At 27.6% G+C, this 16,364-nt stretch overlaps 1 protein-coding gene across 1 annotated transcript; it reads left to right on the top strand.

Annotated features, from left to right (window-relative positions):
• The first annotated feature begins 2,097 nt into the window (after window positions 1–2,097).
• Window positions 2,098–11,266, top strand: LOC145840626 (uncharacterized). The gene is made up of 9 exons (XM_082947942.1): window positions 2,098–2,285; window positions 2,624–2,819; window positions 3,081–3,182; window positions 3,476–3,561; window positions 3,892–4,015; window positions 5,499–5,621; window positions 6,574–6,746; window positions 7,236–7,483; window positions 10,446–11,266. Exons 1-9 carry the CDS (start codon window positions 2,121–2,123, stop codon window positions 10,660–10,662), a joined length of 1,434 nt encoding a protein of 477 aa, XP_082804068.1. The 5' UTR covers window positions 2,098–2,120; the 3' UTR covers window positions 10,663–11,266.
• Window positions 11,267–16,364: the final 5,098 nt, after the last annotated feature.

The following is a 16,364-nucleotide window of genomic DNA, read 5'->3' as shown; positions in this document are numbered from 1 at the left end:
CTGATGATCGAGACTGTAAAAAAAAAGTTTTATTTACTTATGTGTGAAAAAATAAGATTTAATTCAAGTTTATTGGTCTCCTTTTGTTGTATTTTATTTTGAATACTTAAATTTATTCATAACTGAGAATAAATAATCAAGTTGTGACTAAAAGTTGTATTTGTAAACACAATTAGTAGTAGTTGACAGTTTTAGTATGTAGACTATGTAATAATTTGTTATAATAATTAAACCATAGAAGCTTTACAGAAACAGTTTTTATGATTCAAGTCAAAAAAAGAACTAAAAGACATTAAGTTTTTTAGCTGTAATAATTAAGTGGCTACAAAAATTTTTGCGAAAAATAATTGAATTCAAACTTATTGCCTTCAAAAATTAACATTGGCTCTGGTTTGAAAGCTTTCAGTATATACTACAAAATAATTTTATAGAACTAAAAAGTTTCAATTAATACTTTATATACAACCTGCTTTGTAAAAAATCCTATACAACCCTGGTAAAAAAAGTTTCAAGGCTGATTTTCTCAGAACTTTTAAAAAATTCACTTAAAATTGTCTGTTCATCCATTTTTTAAGCTAATAAGCTTTAATTTCTAAGAAATGTTCCTTGTATTATAAGAAGAAACCCATTGTAACAATTAAAAAAAAATCATCAAATTTTTTTTTCCTTAAAATATTTAAGTTTCTACAATAGCATTGTTTTATATTAGTTTGAGATCAAGTAGATAAAGATTGCTTTAAAACTGTAGGGGAAAATAGATTTTAGTTAAAGTTGGCTTTTTTTCTTTTTAACTTAGCCCTTCTATTAAAATCCTCCAACTTTGTCTCCTGATATTTCTAAAACTAATTATCAATTTAAGAAACGGTAAGAAGTAACTGTTAGCTTAGTTGAAGATCTTTTCAGTAAGACCAGTATGTAAAAAGCTTTACCCCTTAATGCACTTAATGTTTGTACAAATACTGAAATAAGCGTTTATCTTTGTGTTTATAAGCATTTATTATACAAGCAATTTCAAAATTAGAGCAGGTTATTTAACAAAACACATAGTAGCATGTTCACAAATCACATTGATTAATATAATCGAAAAATAATAGCTAATGCACATTATACAATACATTTATATTTTTTCCTTAAAATATTTTTGAAGACAAATGATACTTAATTAGCTTTTTATTTGTAGCAATGAATATCAACTCTTTAATTTATTATAAGCAACTTAATAAAAACTTGTATTTTATATTTTTAAGCCAATAATGGGGAAGTCCAAGATTTGAAAGTTATTGAAACTTATTTAAAAAATTCATGTACAAACTTAAATAAAAATTGACATTAAATTTGACAAACTTTTGTTATTAAATCAGCTGTAACAATTTTATAGAGGGACAAAAATTACAACAAACTTCCTCAAAAAGGCTCAATATAAAGTATTACTACTCCTAATTAATTTCTAAAGACTTTTAATTTCCAATAGTTGTTTCTTATATTAATTGGAAAAGTTGTATTGTAGTATTTTAAGTATTTAAAAACTAATAAGTTTTTATTAAAAAATATAACAAATTCAGTTATTGAAAATATTATTTTGATAAATATTATAAACAATCCTTCACTCAAATTTTTTATTATCTAAAAAAGATGAGACTGAATAAAGTTGAAAAAGCTTGCTTAGTCAAAAAAAATTTATTGAATTTTTTTTTTTTGGCATTTTTCCTTCCAACCATGATTTAATATGTTTCAAAAGTTACTGTTTATCTTAAAAAGCTATAAATAGAACTTTTTAGCTTACTAATAAATCTGTAAACTATGAAAAATTTTAAAAATTCCTCATCCATTAAATTTTTATAACAAACATGATCATCTTTTTGAATCTTGTTTATCCTGAATACTTCCAATAAACATTACTTGATTCAAAAACAAAACATTGTTAAACCTTGTGTTAAACTTGTAATACTATTATTATTGTAGTTTATTATCATGTTAAATTCTACAAGTGTTGCAACCGCATAACAGAAATAATAAAAAAAATGAAGTCTTTGGATTAATCTAACTTATTGTGCTTAGTTAACTTTTTAAATAAAATATAAACTTAATTACAGAAACTTAGCTAATAATATTAAATCGAAATGGACTCTTTGCAGAAGATCAACTTTCGCAGCTGGATGGTGGAGCAGGTCTCTTCGGGTGCGTACAAGGACCTGGAGTGGATAAACGACGAGCAGACGGTGTTCAAGCTCCCCTGGACCAAGAAGCACTACCCCTACTGGGAGGAGCATCACGAAATATTCAAGGTTTATGTTGTGTTGTCATTTTATTTTAGTTTAAAAAAATTACCCATCTACTTATTTTAAACAATTTTAGTGAACCATAAAAATATTAAACTAAATCGTAAATTTTCCCAAAGATATTTAAAAAAAGATGAGTAATTGTCTTGCATATCTTTTGAATTTAATAACTGACCAACTTATTTTTGTTCTCCCTTTTATTTTATTCTTTAAAGCTGCATTTCTGTTGAAGTTAATTATTAATGAACCATATGGAGATAATAAGTAAATATTTTAGTTCTAAGTATTTTTAGCTGTAATTCAATACACTTAAAACAAGTAAACAATGTTATTTTATTCTCCAGGCATGGGCTAAATTCAGGGCTCGCGTGAGGAATGACGCTAGGATCGCAGAGATGCCCATCTCCGCGCTGAAGTCCAACTTCCGCACAGTTCTGAACAAGTGCTCGGAAATCGAGCAGATGAAGGACTTCCATCAGCTCAACCTGCAGACCGGAAACTACAAAGTTTACAAAGTCCTCTCAAACACCGAAGTTGAAGGTTTTGTTTGCTTATTTTATTTAAAAAAATCTTAATTCAATAATTTATTAAAATGTTTAAATTTAAATGTTTTTTGATAAAGTAACAAAGTTCAAGTTAAAATATTGTTACTAGTTGTTAGTCATTAATAATATATCAAAACAATTATTTAAGTATACAATCATGCTGTTAATTGCAATACTTCAAGTAATATCATTATTTTATCTAATTTGAGATGCATGCTAAATAAACTTAATATAACTTTTTCAATTGAAATAACAGCTGCAAGAAGGAAAAGAAAAAGAAAAGTTCCATTTGATGTGGTGGAAATAACAACTTCTGAAGAAGCTGTAGATAACATGAGAATATTAGAAAGCACTCACAGTTTGTTAAAATTGTTATTTTATATGTTAATTATTAGTGCTTCAAAGTTTTTTGTAAATATCAAGTTGAAAAATGTTCACAAAATGGCTTCATTGTTGTTGTGACTATTTTATATTGGTTATTTTTCACTCACATTTTTTTTATAGTAGTTATTGATATTATTACTACAGGGTCGCCAAAAAAAACTAGTTTCCCGAATAAAGATGTTTAATATTTAAACTATATTTATTAAACTTTTCATATTATGTGTATCTTTTTTTATGTTAATACAATAAACCTTTATGATGTAATAGATCAAGGAGGGTCTTGGGACACTGCAACATACGCACATCACGATGGAAAACTTCAAGTTGAAATTATTGGCGAAATTGAGCCTGAAGTTTGTATTTTTGAATTATTAAATTGTATCAAACAACAAAGTTTATTTAATTTAAATTATCACTTCCTAAAGTTTAGGATCAAATTAGACTACATTTTAACTAAGAAATTGAGTTGTATTCTGCAAGAAAGTATTTATATGATTTTTTTTATTTAGTTTTATTAAAAAAAAATTAATACAAGTTTTGAAAAAAGTTGGATAAAATAACTACATTTTAGATTAGTTTAGTGTAAGGTAACTGTTTATTTATTTACCCAACTATATTAATTTTTATTTTAACCTAAAAGTATGTGCGCTTCAACTGTGCTTACAAGTTAAATATTTTCAAAGCACAAGAAGTTGAAGTCGGAAACAGTGACGATTATAAAGAAGGAAGACAAGTTGCAGGAGAATGTGCAGAACAGTGGCGAAAGTGGCGGGTTCGACATGCTGCTGGAAGCTGCACAGCTTGCTGGTAAATGTATATGAGTATTTGATTAATTTAGGGCTACAGGGGTATCCTTCTAGATCAGGGCTTCCCAAACTTTTTCCTTCAGGAACCCTTTGAAGATACTAAAAAAAGCTATGGCCCCTTTTAATAAGATTTTCTCAAAAAACTTCTCTTTAAAACGCCTAATACCTTTTCTTTTGCTCTGCGTCGCTAACTCAAGGATATCTAGTATAAGTTTTTTACTAGGGTCTCGTCACCCTTAACTACTCACGGGCCCTAAGGGGCCATTTGGTCCACTTTGGGAAACTCTGTCCTAGATTTTTTACAAGTTGATTACATTTTGTAGAGTTTGACAGCTTGATAAACAATGATATATATATATATATATATATAATATGATATACAAAGTTTTAGGCAGCTTAATTTAATGTGTATAGTGTTTGTATGGATAAGCTGAACACTTACAAAGCTAGTTTACTTAAGTAATTGCAAAATAGTATATAATTCCAACCATTAGGTTATAAAATAACAAGCGATAAATTGTTCTATGATTTTAGTTTGATTTAAAAAAAGAAATTTATGACCACAAAATTTCCACAACGTATTTGTAAATTTTTTAAAGTTGGTGCAGAATTTCATTCATATTAACTACATTCAAACTTTATTTACAACTTAACTGTATAATTCAGTAATAAAAATAATATAACTGTACAAATTGGTTATAAAATATTAAAATTGTTGTGTAAAAAGTTTTACAAGCTCATTAAACAATTTAAAACAAAATATTGAGTTTTACACAGAAACAAATTAATAAACTTTTAAAATTGTTATAAAAGTTTAAATAAAACTAATTTTGTACTTCCATAAACTCTGCGAGTACCTAAGAGTTAATTACAAGCTTTTAAAATTATTAAAAGTTGTTGATAATTTTTCATACAAAGTATTTTCATAAAGTTTTACATTGAGTTATAAGATGCTAGTACAAATTTGTAACTCACTTAAATTTTCTAAAGCACAAGTTTTAACAAAAAAAACAGTTTTTTTTTTAATTTATAAAATAAAAACTGTTCACTCAAGATAACAAATTCACACAATATTTAACATGTTTGTTTTAAAACTGGTAGTTTGAATAAATACAACAAAACTTTTGTATTTGACTTGGTGATTGGATCACAACTTTCAAAAGAGTTATATAAATGTATTTACAAAATTCACTTGATGAAATGATATATGATTTACTACAAATTTTACAATTTTTTTTTTACCTCAAACACACAAGAAAATAGAGAATGTGAATTTTTCGTTTGTGGAATTTTTTTATTTAACTTATTATATATTTAAACAACAATTTTATAAATCAGTTACACTAGAAAACAGATGGTATGTAAAAAATCTTTTTATGAACCAAATTACTCTTTGTCTACAGTAATTTACATGTTGTTTAGAAACTTATTATTTTTTCAATATTTTTATTGTAAATTTTATTTTCAATAATTAAATTAACCAGGAACACACAAGAAAACAGAAGAAGTCATCACTACGTCAGCGGACCAGCTGGAACCCCTGTCTCAAGTTGAAATTGTTCAAAAAATGGGAATTGAAGACGTACTCGACTGCCTCAAAATTCCCAGTTTGTTTATTATATTTGTATTTTAAACTAAACAACTGCTGTTGCTTTTGAATTAATCAACTACTTTCCGTTTTTTGTTGGAAATTAATATATTTTAAAAAATTTAAGTGAAAGTTACACTTTGTACAAAGCCAATCATGGTGCGTTTTGATGCATACTTACGATAAGCTAAATGCGATTTTTTTTCTCACACTAAGATCAGAACATTTATGTTATAGATAAGGTGTTGATCAATATACGACTTGTTAGTATACTTTTGTTAAGGAAACCTGAACTTTAATCAACGACTTCATCAAATGAAAGATAGTTTCAAAAGCTCCAATGTTGTTGATAAAAAACTTAAAAGATTTTATACGTTTCAAAATAAAGCAATCAGTTGTTGTGAACTGAAGCTTTAAGGTAACGCATTCCAAAATTTGCTCATGTCCTTTTCAATAATAACCATAAACACTTTCCAAATACTTTCTAAACAAGGTGGATACATAATATTAGTAGGTATAAACTATTGTGCAAAGCATCTAAGTTTTTTAAAGATCATAAATTAAACTTCTTGTTACTTTCCTCAGGGCTAATATCAACCAGGTTTAAGATCACAGTTGTGTTGTAATGAATTAACATCAAAAATACAAGCAGAATTTTACTTTTTCCTTACGACTAATATAGGCCCCTTATGAGGTAATAGTGATGTGCAAGGGATTTTTTTTCACATAACTAATGACAGTAACAATGATTAAATAATGTTTAATCTCTTTTAACCCAGGACAAATGGCAGCCAGATACGAGGTCACGGTTTTGTAAAAAGAAATGATAATAAATTGATTTTTATTTTGAGGACAAATGACAACTCAATATGAGATTACTGTTATGTACAAGGGATAAATAATAAATTAAATTAATTTTAAGACAAATGACAGCAATAAACACAAGTTATACAAGTAATATTTTTCCCCAGGACAAATGGCTGCCCAGTACGAGATCACGGTGATGTACAAGGAGGAGGTTGTGATGAAGAAGGAAGTTCAGGCGACTCTCCAGGGGCTCAGGATCCACTACGGGGGATCCGGGAAGGGAGACGCCGTCGTTTCCGCTTCCATACAGCTGCCTGAGATGGATGCTAGCAAAGAGGTGTGTGTTTGTTAACAATTGTGTTTTTGTTTCAACGTCTTGAAACCCCAGTAAATAGGTATGTGGGGTTTTAAGAAATATGCAAAATAAATGTATTCATTTGAACGTAAACAATTTCAAAAGTAAAAAGTTAAAATAGAAAAATATAATTTATAAAGCAAACTACTGGCAGTTAAAGGAATTTATTATTAGTTATTTTTCATTGGCTTATGGCAAGCAAACTTTTATTATGACGTTATAACACATTTAACAAATAAAAATTGCAAAATATATGTGTTCATGAGCATATGGTTTCAAACGCAGAAAATTTAAATTAAAACAAATAGTTTATAAAGCAATAAACCATATAATAAATACTTAAATATGACTTTTTTTATTCGTTTACCTTTCTTCCATGAGCCATCTGCCAATGGATACAAGTATCTTCCCAAATTGAAAAACTCCATGTGAAAAAATTCATTACATTATGACGTCATAATTCAATTTCAGGTTGACAGCGAGCTGCAGTCGGCCCTGCTCCAGTTCAACGACGGGTGCATCCTGCGGTCGATCCAGCCCCACAACTTCTACCTGCGCAAGGTGACCGGCAACCCGCTCAACTTCTTTCCCGCCTCCTGCGCCGACGTCATGCACAACAGTGACGTCACGAACGACGTCATGAAGCAGGCGGAGGTGGGCTGCGAGCACCTGCTCTTCTGCTACGAGAACTTCTTCCACGAGTGGGCGCGCTTCCTCAAGTTTGTTGAAAAGTTTTTTAATTTTAAATTAAAACTTTTGTATGGTTTATTTAAACTGTTGTAAATATCTTGGAATTATGATTCATTTTACTCCTGGAAATTTATAAAAGCCAACTTTTGTAGGTTAACTTTGGATGGTTTATTTAAACTGTTGTAAATATTTTTAAATTGTAACTTATTTTACTCTGTGTTCCCATGGAGATTTATAAAAGCTATTAACTTTTGTAGGTTAACTTTGGATGGTTTATTTAAACAATAATAAGTTTGACTATATACAGGGTTGCCACACACTCAGGGAACTCATAGAACTCAGGGAATCTCAGGGAATTTTCAAACTGTAGAAAATCTCAGGGAAACTCAGGGAATTTTGGCATTTTTCTTTTAACTCAGGGAAACTCAGGAAAGTTTTGAATTTTTCTCTAAATTTCAGGGAAGCTTTTGAAAATCTCAGGGATTTTTTTTTCTAGATCTAGAATGAGGTTTAGTTAATCCAGTTTCAATATTTTGTTCAAAAGTAGTAATTTTTATTATTTAAGTGGTTATTTAGAATTTTTTTAGCCTTGCGGCTAGTTCTTCAATATTCTTAGTATTAACATTGTAGTTTTTTTAAGTTTTAAATTTATATTTATTTAAGTAAAATCAAACAGTTTAGAGAAATGAAAGTTGTTGTTAACTATTCATTGAAAAGTTCTAATAAACTTTTTATTTTTAGTTACTTATGTATGCATTTAAGTGAGTTCTTCATGTGAAATTATTATTATTATAGTATAATTAAATTTTGTCAATTAAATTTTGTCAATTAAAATGTCAAACAAACTAAACTTTATTCTTTTATGTAGAAAGTTAACTAACAAGTTTACACAAAGTTGTGTAAAAATTTAGTTTTTAATTTTTAATTGGTTTAAACCTTTTAAGATTGAGTTTTTGAAAACAGTTTTTTTCATAAATTTAATGCTGAAGCATACACATACAACCTTCCTTTTATTATTAAAGAAGAAAAATGAGAATAAGGTGTTAATAATTTGTGTTAGAAGAGAATTTTTTTTTTTAAGATTTGAAAAATACTCAGGGAAACTCAGGGAAATTTAAGGTTACTCAGGGAAATTTTTGGTCACTCAGGGAAGATTTTTTGGCTCAAAGAGTGGCAACCCTGTATATAAAAGTTTTCTGTTCTGTCTTATGTAACTTTTTTAAGCATCAAAGCAATATTAATTAACTTTTTTAAACTTCTTATGTATTAATAATGTATTTCAATTTATTTAGTGTATAAAAATTTTACATAACTACATTATAAATAATCATAAAATAAAATAGACTAAATTAAAAATTTGTCATTAGCATTAAAAATATATATTTATTTAAGTTCGGTTGTTGAGTTCAGCATTAAAAAAGGGAGTTTAAAACTGAATAGTAAGTGTCAAAATAGAATTGCAACTATTCCACATACACTTAATGATAGTAAAAATTTCACTCACTTTTTATGCAAAACTGCGGATATAAACATATGAGTAGTTTGTTACTAATTAAATTTTTCGAGTTGATTTTAAACATTAACTCAATTTTTTAAATTTTATTCTATTTATTTAATTGTTATGGTAATAAATTAAAAATAAAACAAACATTCTTCTAATAACAATAACTGTTTATTTGTAGGCCTATGCCCTGTTGAGCTAATTATTCTCCTTTAAAGTTTTCTTCTTAAAAAAAAGTTTAATTAAAATTGTTATTTTTAATAACATATTAAGTATAATTTTGTAATTTCTTATACCTTTTTATAAACACAGAAAACTGACTGTATGTATATATATTTATATAAAGTAAAGTTAATTAGTTGAATCAAAAGCATGTATGAAAGGAAAGTGATTTATATACCAACTACATAAAATGTTCTGTATATAAACTAAACCAAAATAAATCATATAATTTATTTTATACTCTACTTATTATTTTAATGAACTCCCTGTAGATTCACAGACTTTAAAAATCCATTGTCAGAAGAATTCAAAGAAGAGAGTTTCTAAATAGAGAATTTTATTAAATCATTTCTTACATTTAAGTATAAGAAAAATCATAAAAGATCGGAAATAAACGGATTTACAACAGAATCTAGAAATTATTTATCTTATTTTCTGATAATACATCTGCCAAAGGATACAGATATTTTTCAAAGTGTAAATTCTTCGATAGAATATTTGTATCCAATGACACAGGGCTTCCAAACAATAAAATTTAAATGAATTTTTCTTATCAGCAAACAAGAGACTTTGGCATTCCTGGGCATCATTGCTGTTTAAAATATTTTAAGTATAACTAATTAAACTAAAGCACTTAGTTGAGAAACCATAAACGTGTTTTAAATATAAATTGCATAAATTATGTTCTTATTTACAGATAACCAAAACAGTTCTCATTAGTTACATTTTAAATATTTATTTTTACATTAGCATTGTTTAAACCAGGGTTTCCCAAATGTTTTCTTACAAAAAGGCCCCTTTAAAGAAAAAAAAGCTATGGCCCCTCTCAAAAACATTACTCGAAAGACTATTATTAAAATCACCTAAAAACTTTTTTTTTCTCTTCATCATCGACTCCAAAATATCTAGTGTAAGTTTAAAATTATGACCTGTGCCCCTTAACTGCCCATAACTCCCAAGGGGCCCACTTTGGGAAACCCTGGCTGAAACCTTCTGCTAATGGGATTTAAACCCTGTGAAAATAATTGCATTCAAAAGGATTCAAATCAAAAAAAAAAAATTAACAATTAGTATTTTAAACATTAGTCTGCTATTGTACTTTATAAAAACAAACAAGGTCTTTTACCAAACACAATAATGTTTCAACAATTTTCATCAGTGTGTTACAATTGTTACAACATAAAACATTTTTCAAATTTATATACCCTTATAATTGCATCAGAAAATATTTTATAAAAACAAATAACAACAGTTTATCTTACTTACAGGGATGAAGAAGCTTTCCACCCGACCGTCGAGGCGTCCCTGGGCATCAACCTGAAATCTCGCAGCGACGACTCGCTGGTCCTGGTCACCATCTCCCCCGTGGCGGCCCGCCGCATGTTCGACCTCGCCATCGGCTTCAAGTCCAAGTGCGCCACCAACTCGGTGAGCGCGGATTGCCCAATCACGAGGTGCTTGAACATGCTCAACAGCGCCAACTAGCGGATGAAATTCGGCCGTGTCTCTCTCTCGTTTTTTGATATCTCTCTCTCGTTTCGTTGTACAAGGTTTCTGTTGAGTATTTTGTAAAGTTTTATTTTTGCGCGGCAAGAAAGCGGTTGTTTTTTTTTGTATAAGGGTAAAAAGCGTAGGGAATTTTTTTTTATAATAAATTTTGATAAATGTGAGCTGATTGACCGTTTTTGAAACACTTGAAAATGACTATGAAGTGTTTTTTGACAATTAACTGTATTAACAAAGTTTAACACAAGCTAAATGTAGCTTGAATAAAGTTTTAAATAAGAATTTATTTTTGAAATGTAGTATATAAGTCTTTAGTTTCGTATTACCAATTAAATTAATCTGAAACTGAAATATGTTTGGGAGCCTTCTTTGAGTAGATGTTTTTATTTTTACAGACTAATATTCCACTTACACAACAAAATAAAGACTTTAGCTTAGAACTTTGACACACAAAAACCACTTAATACTCGAACACAAGCACACGACAAAAAAGGCGGGAATAGAAAAGGCGGGAACTTTTTGTAAATCATAGTCGTGTAAATAGTTATATATGGGGACACTCGGGTCTATTTTTGCTTGTTTTCATCGCTTTTGAGTTTTCTCAGTTTACCTTTTTTTAGCTTCTTTTTTTGAGGTCGTTTAGTGTCTAATAAAATCTAGTTGTTTTGCATTGTTTGGTATTAAGTTAATTACATATATAAAGCATCTACACTATTAAAATTATGTAACAAAACTCAGCTCCTAATTAAGTGATCTGAAAAAGATAAAAATATTTAAATTAAGGTTAATAAGATACTTGTAGTTATTTTGAACAACTTTGCATTAGTAAGACGTGAAATAGCTCACTAAACAAAATGTAATTTACGCTTAACTTTATTTATACTCTATAAATCTTCTAAATTAAGAATAAAGGTTACAAGCAAACTGTTGTGATGAAAAATTTTCACAAAACATTTGATATGCTCTCATGAACTGAAGTGTCCGATTGAGTTCAAGTTAAAAAAAAGCCAAAAATTCACATAACTTCTTACATAGCTTGTACTTGCTTTGGTATAAATGTCTTCGAAAGTGTTAGCAGCTGTCGGATGTAATTTTAAGCCATCAGGGTTTCCAAAAAACCTGGAATTTGAGAAATTAAAAAAACTCTGGTATTTTGAACGAAAATTATTAAAAAACCTGGAGTTTTGAACAACTTATACATGTTAAGTAGTAAAATTTCGATTTGACACAAAAATCTATCGTATAGATCAAAAATTTTTGTCATCATCAATTTTTTTTTAATATTTAAAGAAGCCTTAAGATATCTTTTCAATGTCGTTACACTATTTTACACAATTTTTTAACTTTAAACTAAAAGTTCACCCTTAAACGTGTAATTTTAAAAACCTAGAAGAAGTTTTGAAAACCTGGAGAAAATTTGGCAATCCTGTTTTAAATCATTAACTTTTTTATTAACGTTTCTTTTTTATATTTAATGTGATATGGAGCTTTTATAGTGGACGCTTTCATCTCATTATTTGTATACAACTATTACTATTAACAAAACTTCAGTTTAAAAGCCATACTTATGAAAAAACATTATTTGGTCAACAGTTTTTGCTTTTTTCATAATCTCAGCTTTGGTAATTGAAGTTATTGGTTTACATACAATATTGTTTTCATTAGAAACCTTCATTGGTGCTACAGACTTGTGAATGTTTGACAAAATTGAAAAGGTAGATTATTTAAAATATCTGGTCTAGAGAAAAGTCTCAGTTCTTATTTTTGTTATACCTTTAAGTTAAACTTAAATTTTTTATCTCGATGTTAACTACAACAAAAAATATTTATATAGATAAAATTTTATAAATCCTCAATTGAAATTTTAGAAAGTTGTAATAAAAAAGTTAAGATTTGATTGTAAATGAAATACTTTTTACTTCTAAACCTGTTTAAGTTTCAAACTTACATAAGATTTTTTCATTTTTTGTTCAAAGTAAAATAAATTGTTCTATAAACTCTTCTGTTTATGTAGTTTATTTAAAATATAATATGTGTTTTTTATTCATTTTTATTTGCAGATAAAAGTTTGACTTCTTAAACTAGTAAATTGCTAGTTTGAACTAATAGAAGAAATCATAATTTAAGCTTTAACATGACAAAAAATCTACTAGAATAGAATTGTTTGACAATAATTAGGTACTTATAAATCAACAAAAAACTTTTGCAAAGTATTTTTACTTAAACTAGGTATATATTTGATATTCTGAAATAAGTTGTTTAAAAAAAGTTAGTTTAATTACTAAAATGCGAAAATTACAAAAAAGTTTGTAAATTACGAAACCTGCTGGGTAAAACATTGTTTTTATTTTGTCATAATATCATCTAAAAGCCAAAGAAAATGTAGAATAATAACTTTTGATTTTGACCAAGTAGAAGACATTTAAAATTAAAGTGCGATTTATTTTATACAACAAGAACAGTTCCTGGATAAATTAAGTTTATATATAAAATATTACATGCTCATAGAACTTTAAACATCTTTATAAGTTCATAAAGCAGCAATTTCTGGTACAAAATAATCATGGAATAAAAAGTAGCGTAAGATGGTATTACTTAATTCAGTAATAGTTGAAGTAATTATAAAAGCTTAAGACTGTTTCAATAAAAATTAAAGCTTCCAAAACGTTTAAAAAAAATGCATTAGGTAGCATATTTAAACAAAAACTGAGAATGTTTTTTTTTTGAAAAATGAATAAATTAATTTACAAACAAAAGTTGTAGACTTCAGCGAAAAAAATATCTGGTGCTTCCAAGATTGTATCACCTCAACAAAATGTAAATTTTCAAAGATAAGTTTTATATAAAAATGTAATTGTTGATATTCACTTTGTTATACAAAGCTTAGTTGTTCAAATTCGCTGCAAAATGAAATTTCAACTAGGAGTAAAACTGGCTGTGAAGCTAAAATGTTTTCGTATTGTTAAAGACAAGTTTAGAAGTAAATACAAACATAACAACATTTTTCATCAAATTTACATAAGAAGCTCGTTTAAAAAGCGTTTAATTCTTAAATTCACTGTTTGGTATTTTAGACAAAGTTTTGTTCTTAAATTATTTTTGCTTGATAGTTTTGTAACTAACAAACCTTGTTTGTTATCAAGTTTTGTTATAATATCCGATTATCTGTAAAATAAAACCGTCAAAAAAGTTACTATTTACTTTGACTAAGTTGTTTACTTTTTAATATAACAAAAAAATGTTTGGAAACAAGAAAACTACCCAGGTGAACTTATATGAGACATGATCATAAATTTTAAAGCATTTTTACAGATGCACGTAAATAAATTATCAAGCAAAAATATTAACACTGCCCCGTAAAAGGTAAATATTGTAAAAACTAAAAAAGGAAAGCATTAAGTAGCATATTTAAACAGACGTTTAGAATCAATGTTGTAAAAGATCACATCAATAGAATAAATAGTCAACTATTACAAAATAAAACTTAAATCCTTTTGATTCTAATGAAAAAGGAAATTAAAATGAACTTTCCACGATATGATTGTTTGCACAAAAATCCAAAATACCTAGGAAAAATGCAGCTTGTACAAGAATTAAAATTACTCTAACTATTGACAAGTCTAAAAATAAATTCCAAGTTTTTGAAATGTCGAAGTTGTCTCAATAAAAAAAAGTTTCACACTTCTAAAATGCGGTAATATCTTTTTCATGTTTCATAGATGTTCATTCAATTAATTTTTTTCTCAAGAAATTGGTCTTTCCATGGCAAAGATAACAGCAAAATATAAACTTTCTTAAATCGATGTACTAAGTTATGCATATCATAATAATACAAGTGACAAGAATTTAAACTAAAAAATGTTTAAGCTCCTTGCTTTGGAAAAAGAAAATAAAAAAGCATAAGAACTTAAAGGCAATTATTTTAACTCTTATTTCAAATAGGATTGAATGAAAATGCAACTTGCACAGATTTTTTTTGATAGAATTACCTTTTGTGGATAATAAAATTTTTATTAAATTACAAATAGAAGTTTAAGACATCCAGCTGGAAAAGTTATCTGATGCTACTAAGACTAGATCAGCTCAACAAACTTTAAATTTTAACAGATTTATGTAAAAATGTGTTTGTTGATATTCACTTTATCATACAAAGGGTAGTTGTTTAAATTCAGTGCTATATAATTTTCAACTAAGAGTAAAACTGGCTTTGAAATTAGAACGTTTTCGTATTTTTAACCGCAAATTCAGAAGTAAATACGAACAAAAAAAAAAAATTATTCAAATTTAGATGATAAGTTAGGTAAAAAATATGTAATTTATAAAACAAAACTCAAGTTGATATTTCATTGTTGATCGCTTTGTGACTGACGAACCCTGTTCGGTAGGTTTTGTGGTAAATTCTAATTCCTACGTAAAACCGTCACAAAAGTATAAAAAAGTCAAAAGAGTGACTCTATATATTGAATAAGTATAAGACATCTTTAGCTATTAAATAAAAAATATTTTTTGAAACAAGTAAAGTACAAGGGCAGTAGTGCTTGAGTTTACACAATATCAAAATAAAGCTGATCATAGATTTTACAACTGCAAATAAATACAGTGCCAAGCAAAAATATTAGCACTGCCCCCGTAAAAGGTAAATGTTTCAAAATGTAAAAAAAGTAAAGCATCAAGTAGCATATTGAAACAGATATTTTTAAAAATGAATATTGTGAAAGATTAAATCAATAAAACATGTAAGCTATTATTAACTCAAAAATAAGAAGTTTCAAGAAAACTTAAGTAGTTTTGATTTTAGTCAAAGCAAACTTTATAAACATAAAAAATGTTATTAAGCCTGCTAACAATACAAGTAAGCTAAGTATTTAAAAAGCTTACAAACCCTTCAAAATTGTATTGGATGCATAAAATTTCCAAAACACTTGGGAAAACAGTGCAATATGTACAAGAATAAAAAGATAACTTCAGCTTTTTACAAAGCTAGAAATAAAGTTCCAAGTTTTGAAAGTTGTTCAAAACGAAAGTTTTTCGAGGTCTTCGCCGTGAAAGAAGGAAACAAACAAAAAACCTTTGAAGTATTTCTTTTAACTTTAATTTTAAATAGGATGGAATGAAAATGCAACTTGCACAGAAATTTTTCTAGATAGAATTACCTTTTGTAGATAATGAAAAATTTATTGATTTATAAACATAAGTTGTAGACGTCCAGCCAAAACAAATATTAGATGCTCCCAGACTGTATCACCTCTACAAGCTTAAAACTTGTTAGACTGGAAAAAAAAACCTTACTGTCGTGAACTTTTGTGAACGAAAATTTTATTGCTTGTGCAGTCTAAATGTTTGTGAGCTTTATAAAATATTGTACTTACATACATAAGCTGTATCAAGAACAAAACTCCCAAGTGTTCTTCAAGAGCAAAATTGAATAAAATTAGCGAAATGACATTCAACCGTCTGAAAGCAAAGATAATCCCATCGAAGTAAGCAATTACTTGTGAAAGTTTGAAAAAGAAACTGTTTTGTTTGAACGTTTAAGTTATATTCAGTGATAGCAGCAAAATATAAATTGTTTTTAAATCGATGTATTAAGATTTTTATGTTGAAATAGTGCGACTTAAAAGGATTTAAACTAAAAACTGTTCAAGCTCATCGTTTTGATAAAAAGAAAAAAAAATAAGTTA

The sequence above is a fragment of the Thalia democratica genome, chromosome 7, assembly GCF_965202585.1.
Source record: "Thalia democratica chromosome 7, ktThaDemo2.hap1.1, whole genome shotgun sequence".
Lineage (NCBI taxonomy): Eukaryota > Metazoa > Chordata > Thaliacea > Salpida > Salpidae > Thalia > Thalia democratica.
This window is presented reverse-complemented; position numbering and strand designations above follow the sequence as displayed.